The sequence below is a fragment of the Musca autumnalis genome, unplaced genomic scaffold (genome assembly GCF_047663935.1).
Source record: "Musca autumnalis isolate F117 unplaced genomic scaffold, ASM4766393v1 scaffold_1, whole genome shotgun sequence".
Lineage (NCBI taxonomy): Eukaryota > Metazoa > Arthropoda > Insecta > Diptera > Muscidae > Musca > Musca autumnalis.
In genome coordinates, this window is record NW_027411644.1 from 60,438,545 (window position 1) to 60,460,022 (window position 21,478).

Genomic DNA, 21,478 nt, shown 5'->3' on the forward strand with positions numbered 1-21,478 from the left:
TCTACCGATTGCTTTTGTTCGGTGACTTATAGTTAAATTTGATGAAGAACTCTTTTACCAATAACACCTCACTCCTAAAATGATGTCTATGGATTATATTGATCAAATTCGCAAGTATATGCATAGAATACATTAATTTCTTACACATATTGAACAGGAGGTCATTTATTGGTATATATAAGACATCTACAGGTTACATTGGTGACTTATAGTGAAATTTTATGTAAAATATTTTTACCATTGACACCATACCCCTTAAACAAAGTCTTGTGGATCATATTGGTCTATTTCGGAAATGATCGTTCAATAATGCATTGAATAATTTATTTTTTTCATATCTAAATTTGTTGTGATCCGTTTTTGGTGTAATGGTATAACTACGATTTTCTTTGTTCGGTGACTTATAGTAAAATTTGATGTTGATCACTTTCTCCATTGACACCTCACTTCTAAAATAAAGTTAAGTTGGTTTATTTAAAAAATATACACATTGAAATTAAAATAGTTATCGTCAAGAATTTTCAATGCAGTTGTTGTTAGTATTTTTGTATTGTTTTCGATCGTGTTCCACTGTGCCATTATTATGCTTGGTTTACATTTACAAAATCCACTCGATTTCAACTGTCAAATCCTTTACGTATACGTCAAATGAGAACTCATCTGAAATACATTGGATTTCATTTGACGTTTAAGCAAAGGAATTGACAGTTGAAATCGAGTGGATTTCGTAAATGTAAGCCAAGCATTATTATCTTTTTATGACAAACATTTATTTTCAACATTTTAAAGCATTTAAAAGGGGGTTGTTTTTGTAGTTTCTTTGTCCGTTAATAATTAAACAGCTGTTCACTGCCGTGTTGCCGTATTACATAAAATGCATGGCAATATTAACATTTCATGTGGTAACACTGTGACATAAATTTAGTAAACAAATAGATTTCATTTGCCCTACCACCATCATTAAAAACATCCTTTGCAAAGTAAAAAGAAAAAAAAAATCCTTAAAAATCCATTAATTTAACAAATTAATCGTTCATATTAGAGCATTAAAAATGCGTTTACGTATCGGTCGTTTACGTTATCATTATGTAAAATTTATAATATTAGTAATGGTGTGCGGAGCCGGCTTTTATTATTATTTTGCAAAGAGCTCAGTGGATTTGGATAAACGTTCGCAAATGTAAGTACACAAACAATCGTACATACATACGCATTTATTTATTATTTGATATTTGTTCAGTTTTGTGATCATTTTATTGGTTTAATTAATTATTGCAGTAGAAAAATAAAAGAATTCAAGAATTCCAATGATAACATTGGCACAATATCGTATAAATTTCTAGCTAAAACTTGTATGTAGTATACAAACCTACATACTGCATAAAAAATTGAACCATATACACTGCATTATAACAAAGCAAAGAACGACGACACTTGAAAAAGCATATCAAAAGAACATTTTTTATTTTGCTTTTAAAGTGGACAAAGAAATATTCTATTTGTATTTTTTATGTTAAATGGCCGTTTAAAGTCTGTTCATGAAATTTTAAATTATATTATTTAATTTGCAGCATAACGTTATAACTTTTGACTAAAAAATCTTAAAGTATGCGTTCAAATAACAATATTCATTTCATAACCATGGAACGGAACTGTATGTGCACATTATCTAGTAAAGAAGCGCAATAACCTTTAATTAAACTGCGTATCCAATACTTAGTCAGAAAAATGATAAGCCCAAGAGAATTATACACTTTTCAAGCTCGTATGCATTGTCCACAAATTTTCATAGGGTTACACATTGGAAATTCTTATAATAATTTTTATATTAGTATTTACCCAAATGGTTGTTTTATTAAAACGAAACGTGATTCATAAATTATATTAAATTTAGCTCAACATGTTGATTAGTTGATAAAACCTCAGCTGAACATTATAAATATGAAAATATGTGCATGTGTGTTATAAATTTCCTCCACGCTATATTTTTTAGAGCACGAGGCTTAAATGCTGCTAATTTAAAATCGCAAAACATACCTAAATCGAATTGTTGATTGTAGTTCTGCATATGAAAAATGCATATTTTTTTAATTTTTATTTGGAAAGTGTCTTAAGAAGCAGCCTTTCCTTTGGAAAGGTACAAGCACCCTTTCCTTTGGAGAGGTTCTCTTTAGTCCCATTTACTTTAGAAGCACCCTATCCTTTGAAAATGTTCTTTTGAAGCACCCTTTGCTTTGGAAAGGTTCTTTTGAAGCACCCTTTGCTTTGGAAAGGTTCTTTTAAAGCACCCTTTGCTTTGGAAAGGTTCTTTAGAAGCACCGTTTTCTTTGGAAAGGCCCTTTAGAAGCAACTTTTCTTTTGGAAAGGCTCTTTAGAAGCAACTTTTCCTTTGGAAAGGCTCTTTAGAAGCTCCCTTTCCTCTGGATAGCTCTTTAGAAGCACCCTTTCCTTTGGAAGGACTCTTTAGAAGCACCCTTTCCTTTGGAAAGGCTCTTTAGAAGCACCATTTCCTTTGAAAAAGTTCTTTAGAAGCACCCTTTCCTTTTGTAAGGTTCTTTAGAAGCACTGTTTCCTTTGGAAAGGCTCTTTAGAAGCAACATTTCCTTTGGAAAGACTCTTTTGAAGCTCCCTTTACTTTGGAAAGGTTCTTTAGAAACACTCTTTCCTTTGGAAAGCTTCTTAGGAAGCACCATTTTCTTTGGAAAGGTTCTCTTTAAATCCCCTTTACTTTAGAAGCACCCTTTCCTTTGGCAAGGTTCTTTATAAGCACCCTTTCCTTTGGCAATGTTCTTTATAAGCACCCTTTCCTTTGGAAAAGTTGTTTAGTAACACCCTTTCATTTGGAAAGTTTCTTTATAAGCAGCCTTTCCTTTGGCAAGATTCTTTATAAGCACCCTTTCCTTTGGAAAAGTTGTTTAGTAACACCCTTTCATTTGGAAAGGTTCTTTAGAAGCACCCTTTCCTTTGGAAAGGTTCTTTAGAAGCACCCATTCCTTTGGAAAAGTTGCTCAGTAGCACCCTTTCCTTTGGAATAGTTGTTTAGTAGCACCCTTTCATTTGGAAAGTTTCTTTAGAAGCGCCCTTTCCTTTGAAAAGGTTCTTTAGAAGCACCCTTTCCTTTGAAAAGGTTCTTTAGAAGCACCCTTTCCTTTGGAAAGGTTCTTTAGAAGCACCCTTTCCTTTGGAAAGGTTCTTTAGAAGCACCCTTTCCTTTGGAAAGGTTCTTTAGAAGCACCCTTTCCTTTGGAAAGGTTCTTTAGAAACACTCTTTCCTTTGGAAAGGTTCTCTTTAAATCCCCTTTACTTTAGAAGCACCCTTTCCTTTGTAAAGGTTCTTTAGAAGCACCCTTTCCTTTGTAAAGGTTCTTTAGAAGCACCCTTTCCTTTGTAAAGGTTCTTTAGAAGCACCCTTTCCTTTGTAAAGGTTCTTTAGAAGCACCCTTTCCTTTGCAAAGGTTCTTTAGAAGCACCCTTTCCTTTGTAAAGGTTCTTTAGAAGCACCCTTTCCTTTGTAAAGATTCTTTAGAAGCACCCTTTCCTTTGTAAAGGTTCTTTAGAAGCACCCTTTCCTTTGTAAAGGTTCTTTAGAAGCACCCTTTCCTTTGTAAAGGTTCTTTAGAAGCACCCTTTCCTTTGTAAAGGTTCTTTAGAAGCACCCTTTCCTTTGTAAAGGTTCTTTAGAAGCACCCTTTCCTTTGTAAAGGTTCTTTAGAAGCACCCTTTCCTTTGGAAGGGATCTTTAGAAGCACCCTTTCCTTTGGAAAGGTTCTTTAGAAGCAGCCTTTCCCTTTGAACGGTTGTATAGAAGAACCCTTCATTTGAAAAGGTTCTTTAGAAGCACCCTTTCCTTTGGAAAGGCTCTTTAGAAGCTCCCTTTCCTTTTGAAAGGTTCTTTAGAAGCGCCGTTTCCTTTGGAAAGGCTCTGTAGGAGCACCCTTTCCTTTGGAAAGGTTCTTTAGAAGCAACCTTTCCTTTGAAAAGGTTCTTTAAAAGCACCCTTTCCTTTCAAAAGTTTCTTTAGAAGCACCGTCTCCTTTGGAAAGGGTCTTAAGATGCACGTTTTTCTTTGGAAGGCTGATCTTAACAGTTTGCGGATATAGCACCCTCCTTGGGGAAAATATCAACAAAATTTTACAAAAAAAAATCTTAATTTTGCTCTCCAGAAAAATTACTAATTTTTACTTTATTACCTACCTCACCATGAATATTTTAAATAAATTTTTATTTTTTAAAAAATAACTAATACAGTTTATTAACAAAATAAAATATTTGTCTGTTTATACATATATTTTTTTTTTTTGCTTAATATTTTAATATTATATACATATATATTTTATCATATACAAATGTGTTATGTCTTAAATTATAATGATAATGCTTTTCTATTTATATTTAAAACTAAATTTGAAATTTATATAATTCTAAAATTATATACGTTTTTTTTATAAATTACAGTATTTAATATATACCCATAACTAAGACTATCGTAAATGGTAAAAAGAAAAACAAAAAGAAATATTTATGAAAAAAGAATGAATATAGACTCTATTGAACAGATCCTTTAAAAATCTCTTGGTAAAGATGGGTTAGAGATTCCAAAAGATTCTAAATTACAATAAAATATTTATTGTGGCGTCATTGAAAAATATCTTTACAAAATCCTTGTGATTTATGCCTGATTTGGCTAGGTTGAAACCATTCGAATTCCTATTCTCCAGAAATGCCCGTCGCATGCCGATTAAAAATTGTGATATGGTATTAAAACTGGTGCAGCCGCTGACTGTGCTGTCGTCTGCTGTTGTTGTGATTGCGGTTGCTGGGCTTGTTGTTGCTGCTGAAGAGGTTGTTGATGTTGAGCTTGTTGTGCCTGCCGCAGAAATTGTAATTGATTGGCATTTATGGTAATCTGAAATGAGGGAAGGATATGTTAAAACATTCCACAATGCGTATAATACTTCAATGAACCTCCCATAAAGCTAACAATAACTATTTTAGAACATGTCTAGTTTAGCGATTCCAATGTTTTGGAGTTTTTATACCGCTCTTCCAGTTACAGTTTAATTGACAACTTTGTGCGAATCACAAAGATATAAATTTATCGCCTTTCAGTGGCCAATATTTGAAACCCCTCAACTAGACTTAATCAAATACATATCACTAGGAGTTGACTTGATTCGATTTGCTCCGTGAGCTTCCATTTTCACTTACCGGCATATTCGCCAACTCTCCTGTTGGTGTAACCATTACTTGCTGCAATAACTGGACCGGATATGGCTGTTGCTGGTGTTGTTGCTGTGATTGTTGGGGATTTGATGCTGCTTGATGTTGTGGTGTAAAATTTTGAAATATTGCCTGCTGCGGCACACCAGTCGCAGCAGCATTTGGATTTGTTGCTGTCAATATTAATTGCTGTGGCTGTTGGGCGGCGGTAGCAGTTACTACATTTAAATTTGGAATTTGTTGTTGTTGATGTTGCAGCTGCAACTGATGCACTAACTGAGGCTGTTGCCCAGGAATTGTTATAAAATATTGTAAAGGTGTTTGTGTTGCAGGTGTTGCTGGTTGGTGGATAATTTGTAACTGTTGGGTTGGATGTGTTGTTGCTAAAACTTGGGCGGGTGGTTGTTGATTATTTGCAATTGTTGCGGTGGCACCAGTAATTGATGGCGGTAGGGTTGCACATGCTGGTAATACATCGCTACCGGTATTGTTGACTATATTTGCGGGAATACCTGTCGCCGCTGCAACATTTAAAACATTCTCCGTCTCACCATGCGTTGCTGCTGCTGCCGTCGTTGTCGCCTGGCCGGATGATGTTGATCCTTTATGGCCACTTGAATTACTTTCACTGTTATTGTGATGTTTCCTATGATGATTGGATGGCTTAATATCTTCACGCGGTACAATGTCAATTAGAAAATCAAATTGATCGTAATTTGCAATGGCTTGAGCAATATCAGATCTTTGTAATGTTCTCCGTTTACTTTCGTCGGTGTGTATCCAGGCGCGCATTGTTAACTCTTGTATGAAGAATTCACAGGCCTTGGCAAAGAGCAGGGGGGCCTCGGCGGCAATCATTCTTGCATTTTCATCTAATTTCATAATTTTCTTGATTCGAGCCAACGGCAGGGCCTGATGTTTGGCGTCAATGGTGGTATTTTGAACCTCTTGCATGATCGACGGCCAAAAGGTTTCAATGGTGGGGGGAGGTTTTCGTGGCTGTTGGTTTTTGGCTGATTTGGAGGATTTTTCTTTGGGTATCGCACCGCCAATGCCGCTGCTAACGCCTGTGTGGTTGGTCACAGATGCTGGATTTGTTTCGGAGGTAGTTTGTTGATTGCCCAACAACGAGATATTATTGTTCGTGTTCATGTTTGCTATATTTTCAATGGTATTATGCGTATTATGCCGATTGTTTTGGTTGTTGTTGCTGCTATTGAACATGGTATGCACATCACAGACGGTTGCTCAATGGGAACCGAGTATTATGGTAAAGGTTATCAGGATTTTTCATCTACAGTGTTATAATTTCCTTTAAAGGCTTTTACTTGCACTAGAATTAGGAATTAAGCTCCATAATTTGCAAAATTTAGAAATTTAGCACACTTTCTTTTACATTTGTTTCATTTTGACAGCCAGCCAAGCGAGCGTAATGTCTACCTCGCTTTTTCTTCTACGGAGATAATAAACACACTTCTCTCATTGAGTTTTACACTGAACAACGGAGCAATGTAATTTGTTAATTGCTAATATTCTGCAAATATCGTGAATTTTAAAAGTATTTTTGCAATTTTATTATTTTTCTTTACAGCAATTGATAAACATGTACAGCTTGTTCTTGATTGACTTGTCAAATGAACTCAGAGTTGCCACAGTGTTAAAGAAATACATACTCTTTACGCAACTCTGTTTAGCATAGAGCTGGCAAACCATCGATATTCCCAACATTAGATATTTTCGATATAATGTTTTTAAATATCGATTGCTATCGATATTATCGTTAAGCTGTCATCACCATTAATTTGGAAATGAAAATGGCGGAAATGTCAATGATTTTCTTGAAATTTTGCACAAGTAGTTCACAGAAATGTTAGGCAGAATAAACAATTGATTTTATTTTATAAAAAATATAAAAAAATACATTTTACTTTATAGAAAAATGTGTACGTGTGACTACGGGCTTACTTTCTCACACACACAACCGAAAAGTAGCGAAATTTCTATTTATTTCAATGAATTTCAGGTTAGGGTTTGTTATTCCGATAACATCGATAGGTAAAACTATCTATCGATATTGAATTTTTAAATAACAATCGATATTATCGATAGTGCCATCGATTTTTTGCCAGCTCTAGTTTAGCAGGCATAATAACGCGTTGCCAACACTTTGCAACAACCGCCGTTTACTTAGTTACATTTTGAGAACTTTATGCTAAGTTTACATTTACGAAATCCACTCGATTTCAACTGTCAATTCCATAGCTCAAACGTCAAATGAAATCTCATCTGGATTTTATTTGACGTTTAACCTATGGATTTGACAGTTGAAATCGAGTGGATTTCGTAAATGTAAACCAAGCATTATGGGTACTTTACACGGTATGTTTTTTACATATGAGTTGTCACTTCTCCAATACATAATGTATATGCAAATTGACAACTCATATGTAAAAAACATATCGTGTAAAGTACCCATTAGTTAGATTTTGAGCATGATACAATAAGAAGGTAGCAGCAACTGCCGTTTTTGGTAACAAGATGTCAAAATTTGACATAAATTCAATGAAATTGACACATTATAGCTGTGTTCCTTTACTTACCTGAGGTTACCATTTTAACCATTTGTTACCATTTTTAACCTGCAAAGCATTCCTTAACCCCGAAAAGTGGCAAAACTGGAAGCAATTTTTAAGAGAGCTAGAGGGAAGAGAGAGCGAAAATGGCTTTCTCTTCTACCACAGGCTACCAGCAAAATTTCTGCAGGTGGAAAATGGCAGAACTGATTTTTCGACTTTTGTTTGACGATTATTTCACAAAATGGACGAAAAACCGAAGAAAAAGTCGAACACTGACAACACTAAATTAAAAACTGTGAAATAAAAGACGAAAATTGATTTTTTTTTATGTTTTTTTCTGACATTGCTGCCGGATCTACCATTTTTCCGTTCCTTTACTTTTCTGGTAAAAATGTTCATGAGAGAGCAATTTTGAACAATTTTGACACTTTTCTCTTTTACCACTCTTACCATTAAAAAAGTAAAGGAACAAAGCTATTGTATCATGAACCCAACCAACAACGTTTGAATGTGTACATTGTCAATATTGATTTACAACAAAAAACAAATAAATACTGCGGCTTGTGTTTAAACAGTGACCTCTTAATGAGAGGCTTGGCATAATCAATTGCAATGCGAGACGCACGCATTTTTTTGAGAATTTATACAAACTGCATTATTCCATTTCCATAGAAACAACCATTCGAGATTAGGAAACTCTAACATGGTCACATGGTACAATAATACAGGTAGCATTATCATGCCAGCTGATGGTAACATAATGTGTCAATTGCATTGAATTAATGTCAAATTTTGACATCTTATGTTGCCAACAATTGCCGATGCGGCTACCTGTGTATTTGTACCATGCATGGTCAGTATCATGGTACAATAAGGAAGGTAGAACAGGTTCGAAAAATCGATAGAAATTCAACCCTACACGTATGCCCGCTTCCTGTCAGAATTGTTATACTGGCATATGCAACAGGTTGCCTTTGTTTGTTTGATATTTTTTGTCATTTTATCCAACTGTTTAAAACAGCGCGAAAATGAATGAAACACAAATATTTGTTTTCACATATACATCGAAACACGGTCAAAAACTTATTTTCAACTTAAGTTTGATAAATATATTCTACAACGGCTCTGTAATTAACGATTTCATTGCAATTAATTTTGAATCTATTTTGAAAACATTTTTAATATTTTTCAACACAAACACATACACACACAAAATATAAACTTCAAATTGACAAAAGTCGGTCACACTCAGAAAAAAATTTAAATCAGATGTGAGCTCTGTTATACCTTTCTATTTATACCATGGTCAGTATCGATCTCTATGACAAACTTGATTGAACTTTTATTCCCCATAGCAAAAGGGAACAAGTCGAGTTTATGCACTACGCGAACAAAATATTCCTTAAAAATGTAAATTTATTTTAAATAGCCGGCCTTTGGCCGCCGATTTAAGACATTCTCCTAATTTCGGGTACGGGAACAAAATTTTTTTCAAATAGTAAATTTTTCATTAAGTAGTCGGTCTTTAACAAGGGAATTTTCGCAACTTCAGAGGCCCATACCTTGGCAAGTATGGACTTCCGCAACAAATGTTATATATATGCAATAAGATCTACATGTGAAAAAAATTTCATCCCGATCCGAGCCAAAATTAGTACCAATTTTATATGGGTTATGTGCCTGGGTAATAAACCAAATTTGTTTGCTTTATGACTATCTGTTGTACATACATTTTTTTTTTCAAATATACCAAAAGAAAAGAAAAACTTTTTCAAATAGCGTTTGTATTTTAGTCCCAAATGAAGAAACGAAATCTCTTAAACTTAACAATTTCCGCAGGGAAATTCAAAATTTAAAAGTAAATATATAAAACGAGAGACATTTTTTAGACGTCACATAAAAGAGTTGTAAATGCTATATCTCCAGATCAACGCGAAATTTCAATGATATACCCTATTTTCATTCCAGTCCATATAACAATGTACCCTAAAAATCCTAAAAATTTCAGTAAGATCTGTTCAGCGGTTTTCGAGTTTATAAGGCACAAACAAACAAACGTACAAACAAATTTCAATCTTATATTAGATAACAATCTAGACAATAAATTATAATAAATTATGATTATAATTAATAATAATTAATTCATATAAATCATATAAAACAACAATTTTAAAGTACAATGTGCAATACTGGGATTCTGGGGTCTCCAATCTGAAATGAAATATCAAACAATAGTTTAATGGTATTTCTTTGCAAATCCCAGTTTTCATACCTACCCAGCCAAATTGGATAGGTTTATTATAAGCAGCCATCCAAACAACCACCATCCAGACGAAGAAGAGAAGAAAACTATAAAATAATCTCTTGATCTGGCGGGCTTAAAGGCGACTTCGGAGCATATTTATATGTATTAAAGTTAGATGTGGTATTTTCATCAGAGCGCATGGGCATGGGCAGCCTGGCGCAATACTGGGCGTACCTCTTTCTCATTAACCAATAAAGTATGTCAAACGAAAGTGCTGCCTTTCTTTTACTAAAATTATTTTTGTGAATTAATTCACATGCCTTTACAATGTTTTCATCCATTTCAATCATTTCTTGTTTAGTTCTTCTTCTTCGTCTTTTTGGTGGATTTGATGGCTCTGAGCACACTTCAATGGCAGCACCATCACCTTCCATGTTGGGTGATGGTTCATCAATATAAGATGATGATGACAGTGCAACAATACTGTCCAACATTTCCATGGTAGGTGATGGTGCTGCTGCTGAGTTTGGTGGTGGTGATGACGCTGGTGAGGTTGTTGTTTTGTTGTACTTACCAGGCTGTGGTGATGATCAACATCATGATCGACATCGACATGATTACGTCCTAAGGAAAAGGACAACCCCTCTGAGGAGTCCCCGAGGTGCCAACTCCTTCTTGTCTTTCCCCCCGCCCCCTTTTATAATATGAGGACGACTTCCTCTTTGAAGTAGATTTTGACTTTCGATAAAATAAAGGAAAACAACAAAATAATTGTCTAAAATTATTCAAAAAGTTTGAAATTGCTATTTAAAAAAAAAAAAAAACTTTAACAGGACTGACGTTACGGACAGGCAATGACAAAATGTAAAATCAAAATGGGGACAAATAGAATAAAAGCAACAAAAACAAAACGGCAACACTTTTTTATCTCTTCTCCAAAGTTTCTCAAAAACGGCAACACTTTTTTATCTCTTCTCTCAAAATATAACTAAAGTTTCTCAAAATGTAACTAAAGTTCTCAAAATTTGAATAAAAATAAGAGAATAGTTACATTTTGAGAAAATTAATTAAAAAATGCGTTGCCGTTTTGGCATTTCAGACCAAATTTGGGTCGAAAAAACGACCATTGGAGATGGTCAAATTTTGAAAATAAATTATATTGAAATGACGCTACCCAAGGGCACCTGGCGGAAAAATTCGGCATTTTCACCAAAGGTAGTCCTTCCGATTCCAACGGTGTATAACATTTGTCCCGGAAATGTTTTAAATTATAATAATATTTGCCCGGGTATTAAAGACTTTCTCCTATGGACGGGTGCAAATCTCGGGAATGGGAAGACTTTTTTTTTTATTTAGTCGGCCTTAAAACAATGAAATTTTCGGAATTTCAGAGGAATTCCACAAAAATAAGATTAACATGTAGCAGCGGACCATTACCAGATGATTAAAAACAGCTGATCGAACTTGTTAAATGTTGCTGGGAAAAATTCTTTCAGTAACTTTTAGCAATTTCTCAGCAAAACAACTGTCAAAATTGTTCAACTCACCTGCACAATTTTCTTCAATGTTCGGGCCGTTTTGGACCGAGTGGCAACTTTATTTATAAAATTTTTTCTTTTTTTTCTTTCTCTTTTTGAAAACGACGAAAACAACGAAAACAGAGATATAAAAGTGCTTCATTCGCCTTTTTATTTTATTTTTCCGTTATTTTTTTCACCCCGAAAAATGTTGAACGCCAAGAACTTTTTAATTGCAATAACTTGCCAAATTAAATTGCAATGTGATTTTTAAACGCCGAAAATGTTGGACACCAACAACTTGCAATTCATAACTTAATAAAATAACTTTTTTCTTCTTTTCTTTTGCAGAGCCATAATTGACCGTTCCATACGTTCTGTGGTTAATCAGGGAGAATGTCTAATGCCAGATTTACCCATTGAGAATCCGGAAATTATGAAATTTTATAAAAAGGTAGACAAATTAGATTGCGGTAGGGCCACAGATGACTGGGTAATGTGTGAGGTAAGTGTTAATTGCATACGAAGAGGCCAAAAAAATTTTACTTTACCAGCTGGCGGAAAAATCTGATTTTTTTATGTGTAAGTTTTTTCTTAGCCGGCCTTCGGTCGGGGATTTGAGACGTTCTCCTATCGACAGGAGCCAATTTAGGGCAGGGAACAACATTTTTTAATTTAAATTTTCTTACTTTTTTCTTACTTCAACAAGAGAATTTTCGGAACTTCACATATCTCTGGAAGTATGGACTTCCCCTTTAAACTTTATATTTTTGTAATCAGGACGTAAAGATGTACCTGTGGTAAACATTTCATATTTATCCGCCAGCTGGTAGAGTATTCAATTTGTGTCTTTATATGTATGTATATGTGTGTAAATATTCCCCTCCATTTCTTTGCACAGAAATCTATTTGTTTTGTAAAACCGGAAGTATTGGCATTGCATGGTGAAGTAAATTGTTTTTATACAGATATAATACGTAAAAACGATTTCAAATCTCGTTATGGAAAGTCACTGCGCACAAGTGAGCCCTACGTTTTGCAAGAATCGGATTTTGTCAAGGTGTTTTGTACTGCAAATGATGGTGCAAGGTAAAGTGGTGTTTACACTAGCCATCAATGTCATATGACCCGAAATTCCATATCTACCCACACAGGTAATGTGGAGACGTAATTTCACTGCATTTTCGCTGGTGTGAACGCAAAAAGTAAATGGCGTACTGTATGGATGGAAATTTTGAGATCATATGACATTGGTGGCTATTGTAAACTAACTCTTAGAGGTTCTTTTAATAACAAATATACCCCCGTTTACCAATAACACATTTTTTTCTCTTGCAGTTGGTTTGGCATGGCCTATGGTATACGTGATGGTGTCGAGAAATCAATTGTCCACAAGCCAGTACCTCCGCCGTTAGATGCAAATCCAAATCCCATGAATGTATTAGATCCTCTTAGTGATTTGCCTCGCTACTTCAATGTTCTTATGTTTGGTTTTGATTCTCTGAGTCGCAATGCCTTTATACGTAAATTACCAAAAACCTATGAATATCTTACCAAAAAACTGGGAGCTATTGTCTTAACTAGTTATAACATTGTTGGTGATGGTACTCCACAGGCATTGGTACCTATTCTAACCGGTTACAATGAACTTGAATTACCCGAAACCAGGAAACGTATGCCAGACGCCTTAAGTGTAGATCATGCTTATCCCCTAATATGGAAAGATTATGAGGAACATGGTTATATAACTTCATTTAACGAAGATCTACCAAATGTCGGCACATTCACATATCGCATGAAGGGTTTCGAAACCCAACCGGTTCATCATTATTTGCGTACATATTATTTAGAAGTGGATAATATTTTAAGTTCAAGTAGTCCCCATTGTGCGGGACATACACCGGGCCATATGGTAATGTTGGATTATACGAAAAATGTAAGTAAATTTAAAGGATTTTATCTGAGAAGAAAATATAATTTGGAATTTATTTTTAGTTTATGGCCAAATATTGTGATACCCCCAGATTTGTGTTTTCTTTTCATGGTGATTTATCGCATGATTCCATTAACTTGATTGAGTTAGCCGATGATGATGTGGTGGCGTGGTTTGAAGATTTACAACATAAAAAGTTACTGGATAATACGATACTTATTTTCATGGCGGATCATGGTAACAGGTGGGTATTTTGGTAGAAACAAATTGTCTTTTCGATGGTAAAGTGTATTTTTGATACGAATGTGCCTGATCGAAGTATTGGTTTTAGACCTCAAGTATGTGTGGATTAAATCTGTTTCAAAAAACTTGGAGTCGATTTACTCACTAGTATCTTTTGACGTGGTTTCTCTATTTCCAAGTATTCCAGCTGACTTAGCTATAAATATTATTGAAAGCAGATGGGAAGAACTAAAAGAGCACATAACATTTTTAATCGATATTTTAAATTTGAAAATAAAGTATGCAAACAAAATCGAGGTCTCCCAATGGGATCTCCGTCTTCACCTTTCGTTGCAGACATTGTGATGGAAAGATTATTAGATTCCTGCATAAACAACTTAACAGTAAAACCGATGTTCATAACAAAGTATGTTGACGACCTATTTGCGGTTTGTGAAGGAAAGTGCAATTGATGAAACCTTGAAAAGTCTCAATAAATACCACAAAGATATTCAATTTACTATTGAAACGGAGAAAAACAAACAACTTCCATAACTATGGTAATACGACATTAGGGAAATATTAAAACAGATTGGTATCAAAAACCCACAACTTCTGGGCAAATAATCAACTTCCTCTCAAAACATCCAAAAAGAATTATTATTAATACGGCGAAAAATCTCATTCATAGATGCCTGTCTATAAGTGACGATGAATTTCATTCGAAAACTAAAGTCAAAATCAAAAATATTTTATACAACAACAACTTTCCAACAAACCTGATGAAAAGTCTCATCAAAAACTACAACAGAAATTTGAGAAAAGAAGAAGAAAATAATACAAACAATAATACAAACAATATACAAATCTGTGATATATGTACCTGATATATCAGAGAGGTTTGAACAATCTAATATATACAACAAAAACAAAGTTACGATAGCCCATAAGTGTAATTATACACTCAATAACTTATTTACGAACACAAAAACAAAAATAGAGAGAACGGAAAAAAGTAATCTTATTTACCAAATTCCATGTGGTGGCAATGACAACTCAATCTCTGATCAACTATATGTCGGAACTACCAAAAACCAAATTAAAAACTAGAATATCAGCTCACAAATCCGACATTAAATTAAGACAACAGAACAACAAACCCAAAAAAGCACTCGTGAGCCACTGTGCTAACACAACACACTATCCGGGTTTCAGAGAGTTCACCAATCACCGCTTCACAGAACTGCCCAAACCTTCTGATGTTCGGGTAGCGGAAAGGACGTTCCGAGACATCATCACTGCTGCAGCCGCCCGCCATATTCCGGCTGGTCGAATACCCGAAGTAAGACCAAATTTCCCAGCAGAGGCGACGGGATATTTGCTAATCCCGTGAGCGTGATGAGCTTCGCCGAACCAACCCCAATGACCCCAGAGTCAGAGAGCTGACACTGGAAGTTAACAGGCTGGTCGGCGAGCATAAGCGGAACAAGTGGTTAAATCATCTGAAGAGTTGCAACATTGGAGTCGGCATAGGTGAATTGTGGACAACGGTTAAGTCACTCTCGAACCCTGGAAGAAGGGAAGAAAGGACCTAAGTCCAGTTTGGCGACGTTACGTTGACTGACCCGAAGAGGTGCGCAAGTTATTTCAATCGACAGTTTGTCGAGCACCCCAGAGTGACAGGGCGAAGAGAAGAGTATTTCGTCGCATCAGATCTCTTCCTGCCGAGGAGAAACCACCACAGTTTACAATGGATGATTTTGCCAATGCCATCAGGGACGCTAAATCATCCAAAGCGTTGGGCCCTGATGGAATGCTGAAGCAGCTGGATGAGCCGGGAGTGGAGTATCTCACTAAAGTTCTCAACTTGTCGCTATCCACCCTCATTGTTCCCGAAGTCTGGAAAATTGACAAGGTGGTCCCACTACGGAAGCCCGGCAAGGATGCCAGCAAAATTAATCGTACAGGCCGATTTCGCTTTTGTCGCCCGTAGCAAAGACCCTTGAGGCCTTAAAGCTGAAAGCACATACAACGTTTGAGTAAAATTTTGCGTTGGGCGTTGACAAAAAAAAAAAAAACAACAACAGGGCGACGCCGACATCAAAGTCCGGCGTTGATGTGTTTGCCGGCATATATTCAAATGAATTTGAATTTTTCGGCATCATGCCGATACAACGTTTGGGTAAAGTTTTGTGTCGTTTTGGCCGTTTTTACACTGTTGGGCATGATGCCGAAAAATTCAAATTCATTTGAAATATATGCCGACAAACAGATAAACGCTGGACTTTGGTATCGGCGTCGCCCTGTTGGTGTTGTTTTTTCTCAACGCCCAACACAAAACTTTACTTGTATGTGTTTTCAGCTTAAGGGCTGAGTACATAAGCTGCCTAGCCTGCTTACCTTCCTTACTTCAGATAAAAGAATAAAAAAGAAAAGGCCAACCCAGTTCGAAATTTGCTCGGCCTTCTTTATTTTATTTTTATTATGTCAGAAATGAAGCAGGAAAGCAAGGCAACCAGGCGAAGCAGCTTATGTACCCAGGCCTTTAGTCCTCCCCAGTATCAGAAATAGCTATAAAGTTGCCGATCATCAGCATGGATTCCGTAAGCAGCACAGCACGACAACTGCGCTGCACGCCATTATCACACATATTTGTCAAGGGCTCAACCAGAGACGGCCGTGCGATAGAACAGTGATGGTGGCGCTTGACTTATCAAAAGCCTTTGATATAGTCAGGTACTCCACGCTGTTTGAGGACATTGAGCAGACAACCCTCCGGCCAAGCTTGAAACGTTGGATAGTCAATTATATGTGTGGACGCCAGTCGTACGTGGAATTCAGGAACAAGAAGTCCAAACCCCGCAGAGTGAAACAGGGAGTTCCCCAAGGTGGGGTGATATCTCCGGAACTGTTTAACCTCTACCTCTCCTGCATTCTGCCCCCTCCAGACGGTATCGAGATCGTAACGTATGCGGATGATTGCACGATCCTGGCGTTGGGTACCTATCCTGATGACATCTGTGAGAGACTGAAGAACTATTTAAACGATCTTACCACCTTTTTCCATTCGAGGAATATGCAGATTTCCGCCACAAAATCAACAGCCACTCTGTTCACCACATGGACAGCGCAGTTTGGAAGAGAATTGAATGTCGTGGTCGACGGTAGCAGAATTCCGACCACAAACTGCCCTAAAATTTTAGGGGTCATCTTCGACACCACTTTCCTGTCGTCCTCGCATGCGATAGTTATCTGCGATAAACTGAAATGTAGGAACAAGGTCCTCAAGTCCCTAGCAGGCAGCACTTGGGGTGCAGATTAAGAAAACTTGTCCCCGCCAAACCTACTCATCTAACGCCAGTGGATCTGTGGTTACATCCTATCGAAGTAGCCACTTTCCTGGAACTGGAGATAGACCCAGAGCCAGATTGAACAGGAGAACGAACATACAAACATAATAACAAAAACTGTTACAACAACAACACACAATCCAGGTTTTGAGAGCGTCAGAGTGTTGGGGAGTGAAACTCACCACACCAAACGTTACACGATTGATATGCTCCACATACTCAATGCACCAACAACAAAGCGCATGCATTTTAAGACTGACATCGACAATAGCGCTTTAAGCTACAGAGGAATAATCAACAAAACAAAGAATATACAGAGATAGCAATGTCAAAGAAAGAAACCAACAACGATGGTAGTGATGCTACTCTAGTTTTAAGTGAATATTTTTTTTAGCTTTTTACGTATTTATGCGAAACTAGCACGTTGTTTGTTTTTGTTTAGGTCTACACGATAACCCAAAAATTTGTACAAATTATTACTGAATGCTGTTCGATAACAAAATTATCCAGCAAAAGAGAGCGAGTTTGGAGAGATTTTTGGAGAGTTTTGTGACTGAGAACTTGCAAATTTTTGCTGGGAAAATTTGTCCCGCAAAAATTTGCAAGTCTGATCAGCTGACTTTTAATCACCTGTTCAATGCAAACAACTCGAAATGTTAACATTTTTGACCAAGAAAATTTTACAATTGCAATTTTTTTTAGATTCTAAAGCGTTGTGGATTTGATTAAAGCATTAAATAAGTAAACTGCAATTTTAAAATTTATGTGTTTGTTCCGTTTGGTTTAAAATATTAAAAGAAACAAAAACAAATTTCATACATTTTCGTAAACAGCTGACTTTCTTGCAAGTTTTTGCAAAATGCTGTTCGATAACTTTCTGCAATTTTTCTTGCTTGAGAGAGTAAAATTCACTGAGAGAGTTTGCTGGAACTGACTGAGTAATTGTTGCTGGGAAAGTTATCGTACACACCTAATGTTAACATTTCAAGTTGTTTACATTGAACAGCTGATTAAAAGTCAGCTGGCCGAACTTACTAATTTTTAAGGGACAAATTTTCCCAGCAAAAATTTGCAGGTTCTCAGTCAAAAATCTCCAAACTCACTCTCTTTTGCTGGATAATTTTGTTATCGAACAGCATTCAGTAAAAATTTGTACTAATGTTTGGGTTATCGTACATACCTAATATATTATTGTGTATTAAAATGTTTATTATAGATAATCCTGATGATGCAATTCAATATAATTGCGAAATATCGATAAATAAAGATATTTTATCAAATCTAGACATCGAGCTTGATCAATTTATTTCATTTCGAACAATTATAAAGGTCGAATAAACCAAACCAAAATTGATTACAGTAGTTTTGATTTTGCTGCCAATCGTTTTAGTGCGAAATTGATTTTTCTGCCAAAAAACTAAAATATTTGCACTTTTGTCAAATTTTTAATGAAAATTTTACTTTTAACTGCCAATCCTATAACTGCGAATTGTATTTAACAACCAATAATATTTGGAAAGAATAACCCAATTTCATTGATAATTTTGTATTTACCAGCCAAAAACTATATCACGTCATACGACAACTGCCAAACGCAAACATAGATTTTTTTACAAAGCAGAAGAAAACTGGTTTCGTTAATCGTGATAATTTTTACACAATCGATGATATTACGAGTCGGAGTTCTTTCTACGAACTTAGCTCACATGAATTCCTTGAGTAAATTCCTCATTAGGACAATTACAAGGTTTTGAACACATATGATGAGAATTATGTTTCCTTTAGTTTACTTCTGCAGGTTGTTGCAAAAACACAAAGAAAAGTTAACAATCCTTTCTTTCAAACAGAAATTGAATGAAAGATGTGGAAGCAAATGTTAATAATTTAAATTAATTAATTTTTTATAATTTGATGAAAAATATAGGCTTTTTTGTTTATGTGTTTCAATGTATTTCAACATTCCTTTCCAAAATAGTTCTCGGATCTTAGGAAAGTTAAAACTGATTATCACATTTAAGAGTCAATTCTTTGGCATATTCTCTGGTGGGTGAATCGGATATCTGCCACTTTATGGCAGCTAAAAATACTAAAGATAAGTGCGAAATTCGTTTTGCTGCCACTAATTGTGTGCAAAACTTGTTTTGGCAGCTAAGTCAAAACTACTGTACAACATTATATTTTTCGTAGGCATGTTCATGCTTCCTGATATAAATACCAAAATTCCTACGGTAACCAAGTAATATGGCAGATGGACTACAGGTACCTCCCTCCTCTATCCAATTTCAAAGCATTTCCATTTTAGTCCAGCTAAAGGCAACTTCTCACCATAATACTGACGATCGTTGATTTCAAAGCAATAACTGACATTTCTATTGTCCTTATTTATAGAAGACCTGCAACGTATCGTCCATTACCTAATATTAAATTCTCTCTTTTTTGATTTCTTTTTAGATTTTCCGATGTACGTTCCACACTGCAAGGTAAACAAGAGGAACGTTTGCCGTTCTTTAGTTTTACCTTCCCCGAATCGTTTAAGAAACGTTTCCCCCAAGAATATGGGAACTTTGTGGAGAATAGTGGACGTTTAACAACCCCCTATGATATACATGCCACACTCAAACACATTTTGGGTAAGTTCAATGTATTTCTTCTCCCCCACCCCCACATCTTTTTCGCAAAAATACATAATAATTTGTAACCTTTGCAGAGCTACAAAAAGTAAACAGTAACAACAACAACGACGATGATGAAACATATGACCACGAAACAGAGCAACAACAACAACAGAAAACTTCCAATAAACCAAATATACAAATCTCTGATTTAGCTTTTAATCGCGCCATATCATTATTTGATCCCATACCAAAGAATCGCAGCTGTGCCGATGCCTACATCGAGCCTCACTGGTGTGCCTGTTTAAATTGGCAGCAATTAAATATTACCACCGAAATGGGGCCGCTATTAAAGGCTGCCAATAGTATAATCAGTAGTATAAATAATGCGACGGAACCATTTCGCAGCTATTGTGAAACACTGCAATTAAAGCAAATCAATTGGGCAATGCGTTTAATGCCGCACCGCGCCCTATTGACATTCAAACATAATGCAGATGTTGATGGTTATATGGCTGAAATGGGTGACAGTACAAAGACGCGTGAAGAAATATATCAACTGCAAATTATGCTGACTCCCGGTGATTCACTTTTCGAAGCAAGTGTCTATCATAATTTGGAAACATTCACAATGCGCACCAAATTGTCGGAAATCTCACGTATCAATAAATACGGTTCCCAGGCAAATTGTATATATGAACGTAATCCGGAATTACGTAAATATTGCTATTGTAAGAAATAATCGTAACTGCCAGTACAGTAAGTAAGCTTGGGAAGGGACGGACTATGATGTATGTTAGGATAAACGACATATAAACACACACACAAAGACATACATACCTCTCACCATTTTCTTTGATATTCTTTTTTTAGGATTTAAGCCAAAGATTTTTTTGTTAAGATTGTAATAAGTATTTTTAAGTAGACCTTTTAGCTGCCATAATTTTATTTTGAAGCCATAGGGACTGGATTCCTGTTTTTTTTATGAAAATGTGAAAGGAAACAGTTTTATTTATTTTTATTTTTTTTTTTATGAAAATATTGGCCTGTCCCTGAATCTGCATTAATCTAGTATTTTCGAAATTTTTACCATTTTTTTTTCTTTATAAGATTTAAAATAGTAGGTTCCGGAACAAAGCAATATTGCCTTTCATATTTTCATAAAACAAGAATTTAGACTGTAACTACTTTTTTTGTTTCAACGAAGTTTTGAATTAGAATTTTAAGTTACCAGCATTGTTGGTATCGTTTGGTAATCTATAGGCTAACCAAAAATATTCGGTATTATTAAAATCTTAATCTTTCTCCAACATGCGACAATTGTCGGTAATTTTGTCGATAACGGGTTACAAATGCGGAACACAATTATCAATTCTTCTTCTATAAAAATGTAAAATGAAAATTGTTAACAAAACTAAACATGAGATTCGACTAAGATAAAATGTTGTATTATTGATGTCAACCCAACGGGGTGGTCGATTAACGTCTTATCGATATTGTCTAACGTATTGAAGGAAGTTGTCCACTTGATAGAGGACAAATTGTGCCAAAATTGGATCGTTTCGAAGTTGATAGAGAAGGAAAAAGACAAAACAAACATCATTTTTATTCAAAAACGAAATTCCCTGTAGTGGGATTGTCTAATTCATTTTTAGAGTTACCGACAAAAAATCGGTAATATTAAAATGGTTAAAATTTCGGTAATTAACGATATTATTCGGTAAGTTAGCGACCAATAAAAAGTAGCCGTAAAGTTCTACCGACAGCAAGGGTTTTAAGAACTTTTGTTTGAACTTTTCATTC

General features: G+C 35.5%; 2 protein-coding genes across 4 annotated transcripts; one reads left to right on the forward strand and one right to left on the reverse strand.

The window, feature by feature from the left end:
- Positions 1-910: 910 nt before the first annotated feature.
- On the forward strand, positions 911-20,851 carry LOC141398796 (uncharacterized). Of its 3 annotated transcripts, none has more exons than XM_073976482.1 (7): positions 911-1,180; positions 11,910-12,063; positions 12,460-12,647; positions 12,897-13,494; positions 13,554-13,735; positions 19,515-19,693; positions 19,771-20,851. In XM_073976482.1, exons 1-7 carry the CDS (start codon positions 1,053-1,055, stop codon positions 20,415-20,417), a joined length of 2,076 nt encoding a protein of 691 aa, XP_073832583.1. In that variant the 5' UTR covers positions 911-1,052; the 3' UTR covers positions 20,418-20,851. The 3 variants fall into 3 exon arrangements, with proteins under 3 accessions (XP_073832583.1, XP_073832590.1, XP_073832600.1); XM_073976489.1 differs by lacking the exon at positions 911-1,180 and adding an exon at positions 11,607-11,843; XM_073976499.1 differs by lacking the exon at positions 911-1,180 and adding an exon at positions 11,607-11,821.
- On the reverse strand, positions 4,677-6,850 carry LOC141390561 (uncharacterized). The gene is made up of 2 exons (XM_073963510.1): positions 5,209-6,850; positions 4,677-4,906 (listed from the first exon to the last, which is right to left on the reverse strand). Exons 1-2 carry the CDS (start codon positions 6,442-6,444, stop codon positions 4,739-4,741), a joined length of 1,404 nt encoding a protein of 467 aa, XP_073819611.1. The 5' UTR covers positions 6,445-6,850; the 3' UTR covers positions 4,677-4,738.
- Positions 20,852-21,478: the final 627 nt, after the last annotated feature.

Coding starts and splice junctions, on each gene's coding strand:
- LOC141398796 (XM_073976482.1), top strand. CDS start 1,053: ATGCGTTTACGTATCGGTCGTTTACGTTATCATTATGTAAAATTTATA. Junction 12,648..12,896: donor ACTGCAAATGATGGTGCAAG/GTAAAGTGGTGT, acceptor TTTCTCTTGCAG/TTGGTTTGGCATGGCCTATG. Junction 19,694..19,770: donor CACACTCAAACACATTTTGG/GTAAGTTCAATG, acceptor TAACCTTTGCAG/AGCTACAAAAAGTAAACAGT.
- LOC141390561 (XM_073963510.1), bottom strand. CDS start 6,444: ATGTTCAATAGCAGCAACAACAACCAAAACAATCGGCATAATACGCAT. Junction 4,907..5,208: donor GAGAGTTGGCGAATATGCCG/GTAAGTGAAAAT, acceptor CCCTCATTTCAG/ATTACCATAAATGCCAATCA.